Genomic DNA, 9,628 nt, shown 5'->3' on the forward strand with positions numbered 1-9,628 from the left:
ATAAATGAAATAATAATGTTACACCCATGTGATATTAATTAATTATTGTTTCAAAAGAAACTGGAAAGTCTTAGTAACCTATTACCTTCCATATTTCCTATATATATCATCTTCTAATCTATAGGTAACCTACAAGTATGTGTTCCCTACTACAAACACAATGTCTACAGGTATGTGTTCAATATTTTTTTGCTCAACAAAATTTGTACACTACAGAGGCTATATGCATAATTCTAATAACTTTCTTGCGCTCTATTGAATGATACCAGTGACATCTACTCATGGCCAACTTTCTACGTAGTCCACTATTGATATAAAAATCAACAAATATCACATCACATGGAAAAATCAACAAATATCACATCACATGGAAAAACACAGATGTACTGCTGTCTCAAATTAATAGAAACACAAACAGGTAACTTAACATTAACTTAGAAAATTCTTACTCCATTATTAGTTGAACATATAGTTCTAGGTTAATTGAATGATTGAGGTTCGTCATCGATGGCAAAAGACTCAGTGATACCACAGGGAAATTTATCAAAGGTTTTGACTTTTAGGCATCAAAATCTAGAATATGCATTAGTAGTTAACTAAGATTAATGATAATCTTATACCAATGTTTTGCTCTTATAACACCATACTTTATGATATAGAATAATTTGTTGACATGTAAAATGCCATCTCCCTCCAAGTTGCTACAAGGTTTTCTAAAGATTCATTCAGCAACAAATATTATGCCATATGGAATACTCCATTCATGGTTTGGTCTCAAGTTGGTTGACCAAACAACCGAAAAACAGGTGGTTTTAAAATCTTTATTCTTTTTACACATTTAGTAACTTACCATCAAAAAAATGACCGAGCAAATTACCATCTATGTTTTCTCTTCCTGATACTATAAATAAATTAGCTTGACACATACATTGCAATTCTTTCAGGCTCAAGGAAAAAAATTGCTCTAAAAAGGTCAGTACAAAGAAAGCATCCAACTCTACAGGTTACTCACTTTCGTTATCTCTACCATTACATATCTTTACTATTCCTGCTAATTTTAACAAGTTCAATTATGCATCTGTATATTTCTCTCCTAACAATTATATTAATTTGCAAGGTTTAAATGTGTCATACCATAACATTGGAGCTCCATCATATAAGTGTCCTACTTGCAATGCAACCATGTGGTATGAAGAGAGGAACAACAAAGCAAAAAAATTCTAAGACTCCAACCTTTTCGCTTTGTTGCCAAAGTGATAAAGTTCTCCTTCCTAAACACAAAGAAGCTCCTTCTCTTTTGAAAAACTTGCTTGATTATAATGATCCTACCACTTCAAAGTTTAGAGAGAAAATCCGAATATACAATATCATGTTTTGCTTCACATCGTTTAAAGCAAAAATATACCATTCTGTTAATCAAGGAAGAGGGCATTATACATTTCGAATTAGTGGCCAGACATATCATAAAATTAGTTCATTGCTGCCTATAGAGGGAACACAACCCAAGTATGCTCAGCTATACTTCTATGACACACAGAATTAAGCCAAGAATCGTATGTCAGCTTTCATGGATAATGATTCTAAAGAAATTGCTGATGAAAAAATAATAGCGAACCTCATTAGCATGCTCAATGAATTTAGTGTTGTTGCGAAAGCATTTCAGATGGCTAGAGATTGGTGCTCTCAATATACATCAGAAGACTTTCAGCTTCGATTACTTGGCAATAGACCAAGTTCAAGACAATATAACACCCCCCATGTATCTGAGGTGGCAGCATTGGTTATGAGCGACTTTGATCAAAGTACTACCTCAACAGATATTATTGTAAACCAGAAAAACTCTGCAGCAAAAAGAATATCTGAACTTCATCAATTATACATGGCTTTACAATACCCTTTGTTGTTCTCTTATGGTGAAACAGGCTATCACGAAGAGATACCATATTATAATAATAATGGCACAAGGAAAACTAATCGAGGTTTTTTAACCATGCGAGAATACTATTGCTACAAGATTCAATAACGAGAAACTGAGGCCACAACTCTACTTAGAGGTAGACGCTTATTTCAACAATATTTGGTTGACGCTTACACATCTATTAAAGAACAAAGACTCAGATGGCGAAGAAATAATCAAAACGAATTGCCTGTTGACCTATACCATAATATATGTGATGCGGTTACAAGAGGAGACACAAAAGCTGCATCGATCGGCAAGAGAATAGTCTTACCATCAACTTTTACAGGAAGCCCCCGATATCTGATGCAAAACTACCAAGATACAATGACTTTGTGTCGGGAATTTGGGAACCCAGATTTATTTATTACCTTCACAACTAACCAGAAATGGCTAGAAATTGAAGAGATGATATACTATATTGTTGGCCAGAAACAACATGATCGTCCAGAAACAATTGCAATACATTTTAAAGTGAAGTTAGATGAACTAATGCACGACCTGATGCAACATCACATTTTTGGAATATGTATAGCAGGTAACGCAAAATAAATTTCTACAACTATTTCCCCTACCTTCCTTTTATTTTATCGATTTTATTCAAACCTTCCTTTTATTATATAAATGCAACACTTATGACCTTTAACTTTGATCAGGTGTATATCAAATAGAGTTTCAAAAGCGCGGCTTACCACATGCTCATATACTAATATGGTTGCAAAATCAAGACAAATGCAAGACCCCGGATGACATTGATGATCTAATTGCGGCTGGAATTCCCTCTCAAACACAGGATCCAGATGGATACAAGGCTACTATTGATTACATGTTACATGGACCTTGCAGTGGAAAACGCATGAATGCTCCATGTATCATTGATAAAAAATTTTCTGAACATTTTCCAAAATCATATTATGCGGATTCAACAATTGATGAAGATGGATACCCTAATTATAGAAGAGGAAATAATGGAGTGAAAGTTACCAAAGGTAAAGCTACATTTGACAGTAGCTTTGTTATACAATGCTCACATTAATGTAGAGTGGTGTAACAGATCTAGAGAAATTAAGTACATATTTAAGTACTTGAACAAAGGGCCGGATAGAGCAACTATCGTAATACAAGAAAATATTTCAAACACGGGTAATACACAATCAGAAAAGATTATTGAAGTGGATGAAATCAAAAATTAATTGGATTTCAGGTATTTATCTCCGTGGGACGCGGTTTGGCGTATGTTTTCCTTTGACATACAATACTCTAAACCATCAGTTATAAAGTTGTCCTATCACCTACCAAATCAACATACGATCACCCTCCGTGACTCAGAAACTCTTCCTGCCCTACTCAAAGGGAAAGTATCAAAGAAACAATGTTCACAGAATGGTTTTAACTGAATAAATGAGATCTAGAAGCGAGGAAACTAACTTATGGAAAGATACCTACCCATTACGTGTGGAAACAATAGAAGAAAATATGGGAGCGTCGGAAACAAAGGGAATGCATTGGTCCTATTGTATATTCTCACCCTGCATCATGTGAATGCTACTATCTTAGGATACTGTTGAATATATTAAGGGGACCTAGATCATTTGAAGAACTTCGGACAGTTGATGGAAAAATACATGAAACATTTAAAGATGCTTGCTTTGCATATGGTCTTATTAATGATGATAGAGAATGGACACAGGCGATATCGGAAGCAAGGTTATGGGCGTCCGGTGCACAACTTCGAGATTTGTTTGTCACAATATTGTTAATTTGTGATGTAACCAACCCACTTAAGTTATGGGAAAAAAATTGGGAAGCTTTATCTAAAGATATACTACATATAAAGAGAAAAAAAAAAAATTAAGTTCCCGGAGTTAAACCTCACTGACTTCCAAAGGAAGAATTATTGTTTGGTTGAAATACAATCGGTTGTAAATAAAAATGGAAAATCATTGTCAGATTACCAACACCTACCACAACCCCACCCTGCGTTGCTAACCAAAATGGACAACCGTTTGATTCGAGAATAGTTAAACTACAATATAGAACAATCGAGGATATAACACGTGAACCTTTATAACTCCTTGAGCGCATACCAACTTTCAATTTATGAGAAGGTCATCACATCAGTAGAAGAACAAAAGGGTGTTTTTTTTTTGTATATGGCCCTAGAGGAACTGGGAAAACTTTTTTATATAAGGCCATAATTTTGAGATGAGATCAGAGAGCAAGATTGTACTTGCAGTTGCATCATCAGGTACCTCCTTTTATTTGTTTAACATAGCCTTTGGAAAGGCCTTAAAATTAGTTGTTTGCACAATTTGACTAGCATTCTGAACTATCAGTAACTTGTCAAAACAAACCAATTTGGTTGGTTTGATATTTTTTATAACTTTCCCTGTTCCTTTGAAGATTACCTAACAAAAATTTTTATTTAACTTGATCATTACATAATTCTTTTAATATATTATACTAATTCATTTTATATAAGATTATACTATGTTGAGTCACATATGTTTATTTATTAATGGGTTGATTAGGGTTATTTTTTTTGGTAACAGGCCACATGCGTAAAAAAAAACTTATACACGAACACGTATATATAATTGAAATTCCACCTTAATATGTAATGAACCTCTGGCATCACCATAATCAAAATTATCAGCTTATTATTGAATCACTTTTATATTTATTGCACTTACTTTTTAACGTAAACAACTTACTTTAGGCCTAAAATTATTATGGGGTTGAGACACGAAACTCACACCTTTTGATCTGTTACTTGACTCGGCTATTTTGACACCTCTAAATGTTGATGCTCATAAAATATAGGACAAATGGCCCGAAAGGGTAACCTATATTGTCAAATTTGACAATCAAGGTAACCCCCAATTTCAGTAAGCCCAAAAAGGACTCAATTTTAATTTTTGTTCGCAAAAAGGACTGCGTGTTCAAATTTTTTAAAATTGAGGTAATATCAGACGGATTTTTTTTTAAAAATCGCGAATTACTTAAAATTGAGACTTGGAACAGATTCCTAATGCTCCGAATTTCATTTTTTGTGAAGCAATTAGATCCAAAACATCACGAAAAAGGTTGAATCGACTTCTTCATCTCGACTTGTTCAAACGACTTGTTCATCTCGATTCATTGCTTTTCGTGATGTTTTGGATCTATTTGCTTTACAAAAAATGAAATTCGGAGCATTAGGAATCTGTTTCAAGTCTCAATTTGAAGTATTCGCGATTTTTTTAAAAAAAATCGTCTGATATTACCTCAATTTTAAAAAATTTGAACACTCGGTCCTTTTTGCGAGCAAAAATTAAAATTGAGTCCTTTTTGGGCTTACTGAAATTGGGGGTTACCTTGATTGTCAAATTTGACAACATAGGTTACCCTTTCGGGCCATTTGCCCTAAAATATACTATTGAAGGCTATATGTCTCTCGAGGTTTACAAATAACCTAAAAAAATAATATTGAACACTCAAGAATTGCTTCATTGCTATTACCTGGAGGGAGAACAGCTCACATCGGATTTGTAATACCATTGGAACTAATGGAAAATAACACATGCGGAATAAAGCAGAATACACATTTGGCAGAACTAATGCATGAAGTCAGATTGATAATATGGGATGAAGCTCCGATGACTCAAAGGTGCGCTTTTGAAGCACTGGACAAAACTTTAAGGGATATATTAGGGTACAAAAAAGGTAGAAACATAAGATGGTTATTTGGAGGTATGACTCTATTGTTGGGGGTGACTTTCGACAAATTTTGTCGGTCATTCCAAAAGGAAAAAGATAGGAAGTTGTTCAATCATACATCAACAGATCAGATTTGTGGAAATATTGTCAACTTTTCAAACTTTCATGCATCATGAGAGTGAATGAATACACTGATAGTGGGGAAGTTGATACTCGAAAGCAAAAGTTCAATAAATGGGTTTTGGATGTAGGCGATGGAAATCTACCTGCAAAAGCAAAAGAAGGCGAAGATGAACCTACATGGATTCGCATCCCTATTCAATTCTTAAATTCATTAAATTTCCCAGGTATGCCACCGCATGAGCTCAGCCTTAAAATAGGCCTTTCGGTAATGCTCTTGAGAAATGTATATCCAAGTGAAGGCCAATGTAATGGGACTCGGCTCATTATCACTGATCTACAAAAATTTGTCATTCAGGCCAGAATCATTACTTGATCTCACATAGGGAAAACAATCATAATACCTAGAATTGTCCTCACGTCTACCAAGTCAAAATGGCCTTTTATAATGAAAATAATACAACTCCCGGTGCGGCCATGTTATGCAATGACCATCAATAAAAGTCAAGGCCAATCACTCGATTACGTTGAACTTTATTTGCCACCTCCTGTCTTCAGTCAAGGTCAACTATATGTTGCGCTATATAGGGTAACAAATCCGGAAGGCCTCAAAATATTCATGATGGAAGATAATGATAAAGAGTTGAAGAACTTAGACCCGAAATATTGTCTACAAAGAGACTTTCAACAATCTACATTAATATTAATAGAGGTACTACAAAACTCATCATCTACCCAAATTAATTTTGTTTTTTTAATGCTTTTAAATATTATTTATCGAGAGTTTATTTAACAATATGTTTGGTTTCATAATCCTTCATGCTCTCTCAAAAGCTAGTATGCAATGGTGAGAGCCTTTGTCTGCTCTAATACGTTAATATATCCACAGTTCAATTTTTACCCCTCTCATTAGTGCATCATTTGGTGACTTCTTTTGCAGGAATACAGTCACACCTTATTATTAGTTACCTGACCATGTTCACTGATTGCTCGACGTATAAATCATTAACCTTTCACGTTCAAACGGTTGTGTTTTCAAGTCATGAAAAGTGTAAATGGATTACAATTACACGCCTTTAATAAGTGGAGTTTTAATGTAAACATTATTGGTAGTCGGAATAATGTAGCACATTTTTATCTATATTTGCTTTTACCCACTTCCCATCTATTTAACTGCACCCTCTTATTATTGAGGTTAAAGATCATTCACTTCTTGCTATGTAACTACATGCTTTTCCTACGCAATGTCATCACCATACACAATGATACTTATGTACTTCATAGTTGTTCATATATATTCAAATTAAACATATAGTTTATACTAACATGTATCAACATGAATCTATACATTATATAAAGTGCGTGAAAATAATCCTACGTGTCAACTCCTGATTAATTTCTGCTACATGTCAACTCCTCCTTTATTCCTACCACGTGTCAGTCTATCAGTTATTTCCATATATTAATCTAATTATAAGATTTCCTAATTTAATTTAATATACAGATTTCATTACTTAAAATACTATATTATATTACAATATATATATATATATATATATATATATATATATATATATATATATATATATATATATATATATATATATATATATATATATATATATATATATATATATATATATATATATATATATATATATATATATATAGTGGTAGGATCAAGGGGGAAGTAACCAACCGGGGGTGTAGTGACCCGAACTTTTCCATGTTTATATATATTAATTGAGATTGATATTTACATGATTAAATGTTTCCAACATGTTAAGCAATCAAACTTGTTAAGACTTGATTAATTGAAATATGTTTCATATAGACAATTGACCACCCAAGTTGACCGGTGATTCACGAACGTTAAAACTTGTAAAAACTTTATGATGACATATATATGGATATATATATATAGTTAACATGATACTATGATAAGTAAACATATCATTAAGTATATTAACAATGAACTACATATGTAAAAACAAGACTACTAACTTAATGATTTTTAAACGAGACATATATGTAACGATTATCGTTGTAAAGACAATTAATGTATATATATCATATTAAGAGATATTCATACATGATAATATCATGATAATATAATAATTTAAAATCTCATTTGATATTATAAACATTGGGTTAACAACATTTAACAAGATCGTTAACCTAAAGGTTTCAAAACAACACTTACATGTAACGACTAACGATGACTTAACGACTCAGTTAAAATGTATATACATGTAGTGTTTTAATATGTATTTATACACTTTTGAAAGATTTCAATACACTTATCAAAATACTTCTACTTAACAAAAATGCTTACAATTACATCCTCGTTCAGTTTCATCAATAATTCTACTCGTATGCACACGTATTCGTACTCGTACAATACACAGCTTTTAGATGTATGTACTATTGGTATATACACTCCAATGATCAGCACTTAGCAGCCCATGTGAGTCACCTAACACATGTGGGAACCATCATTTGGCAACTAGCATGAAATATCTCATAAAATTACAAAAATATGAGTAATCATTCATGACTTATTTACATGAAAACAAAATTACATATCCTTTATATCTAATCCATACACCAACGACCAAAAACACCTACAAACACTTTCATTCTTCAATTTTCTTCATCTAATTGATCTCTCTCAAGTTCTATCTTCAAGTTCTAAGTGTTCTTCATAAATTCTACAAGTTCTAGTTACATAAAATCAAGAATACTTTCAAGTTTGCTAGGTCACTTCCAATCTTGTAAGGTGATCATCCAACCTCAAGAAATCTTTGTTTCTTACAGTAGGTTATTATTTTAATACAAGGTAATAATCATATTCAAACTTTGGTTCAATTTCTATAACTATAACAATCTTATTTCAAGTGATGATCTTACTTGAACTTGTTTTCGTGTCATGATTCTGCTTCAAGAACTTCGAGCCATCCAAGGATCCGTTGAAGCTAGATCCATTTTTCTCTTTTCCAGTAGGTTTATCCAAGGAACTTAAGGTAGTAATGATGTTCATAACATCATTCGATTCATACATATAAAGCTATCTTATTCGAAGGTTTAAACTTGTAATCACTAGAACATAGTTTAGTTAATTCTAAACTTTTTCGCAAACAAAAGTTAATCCTTCTAACTTGACTTTTAAAATCAACTAAACACATGTTCTATATCTATATGATATGCTAACTTAATGATTTAAAACCTGGAAACACGAAAAACACCGTAAAACCGGATTTACGCCGTCGTAGTAACACCGCGGGCTGTTTTGGGTTAGTTAATTAAAAACTATGATAAACTTTGATTTAAAAGTTGTTATTCTGAGAAAATGATTTTTATTATGAACATGAAACTATATCCAAAAATTATGGTTAAACTCAAAGTGGAAGTATGTTTTCTAAAATGGTCATCTAGACGTCGTTCTTTCGACTAAAATGACTACCTTTACAAAAACGACTTGTAACTTATTTTTCTGACTATAAACCTATACTTTTTCTGTTTAGATTCATAAAATAGAGTTCAATATGAAACCATAGCAATTTGATTCACTCAAAACGGATTTAAAATGAAGAAGTTATGGGTAAAACAAGATTGGATAATTTTTCTCATTTTAGCTACGTGAAAATTGGTAACAAATCTATTCCAACCATAACTTAATCAACTTGTATTGTATATTATGTAATCTTGAGATACCATAGACACGTATACAATGTTTCGACCTATCATGTCGACACATCTATATATATTTCGGAACAACCATAGACACTCTATATGTGAATGTTGGAGTTAGCTATACAGGGTTGAGGTTGATTCCAAAATATATATAGTTTG

General features: G+C 32.5%; 2 protein-coding genes across 2 annotated transcripts; both read left to right on the forward strand.

Moving 5' to 3' along the window:
• Nucleotides 1-1,555: 1,555 nt before the first annotated feature.
• Nucleotides 1,556-3,812, forward strand: LOC139842721 (uncharacterized). Its single transcript, XM_071832832.1, has 5 exons — nt 1,556-1,979; nt 2,106-2,495; nt 2,614-2,946; nt 2,999-3,072; nt 3,426-3,812. Exons 1-5 carry the CDS (start codon nt 1,556-1,558, stop codon nt 3,810-3,812), a joined length of 1,608 nt encoding a protein of 535 aa, XP_071688933.1.
• A 1,693-nt stretch (nt 3,813-5,505) lies between these two features.
• Nucleotides 5,506-6,152, forward strand: LOC139842722 (uncharacterized). The gene is made up of 2 exons (XM_071832833.1): nt 5,506-5,689; nt 5,788-6,152. The coding sequence occupies exons 1-2, from the start codon at nt 5,506-5,508 to the stop codon at nt 6,150-6,152; spliced, it is 549 nt and encodes a 182-aa protein (XP_071688934.1).
• Nucleotides 6,153-9,628: the final 3,476 nt, after the last annotated feature.

The sequence above is a fragment of the Rutidosis leptorrhynchoides genome, chromosome 4 (genome assembly GCF_046630445.1).
Source record: "Rutidosis leptorrhynchoides isolate AG116_Rl617_1_P2 chromosome 4, CSIRO_AGI_Rlap_v1, whole genome shotgun sequence".
Taxonomy (NCBI): Eukaryota; Viridiplantae; Streptophyta; class Magnoliopsida; order Asterales; family Asteraceae; genus Rutidosis; species Rutidosis leptorrhynchoides.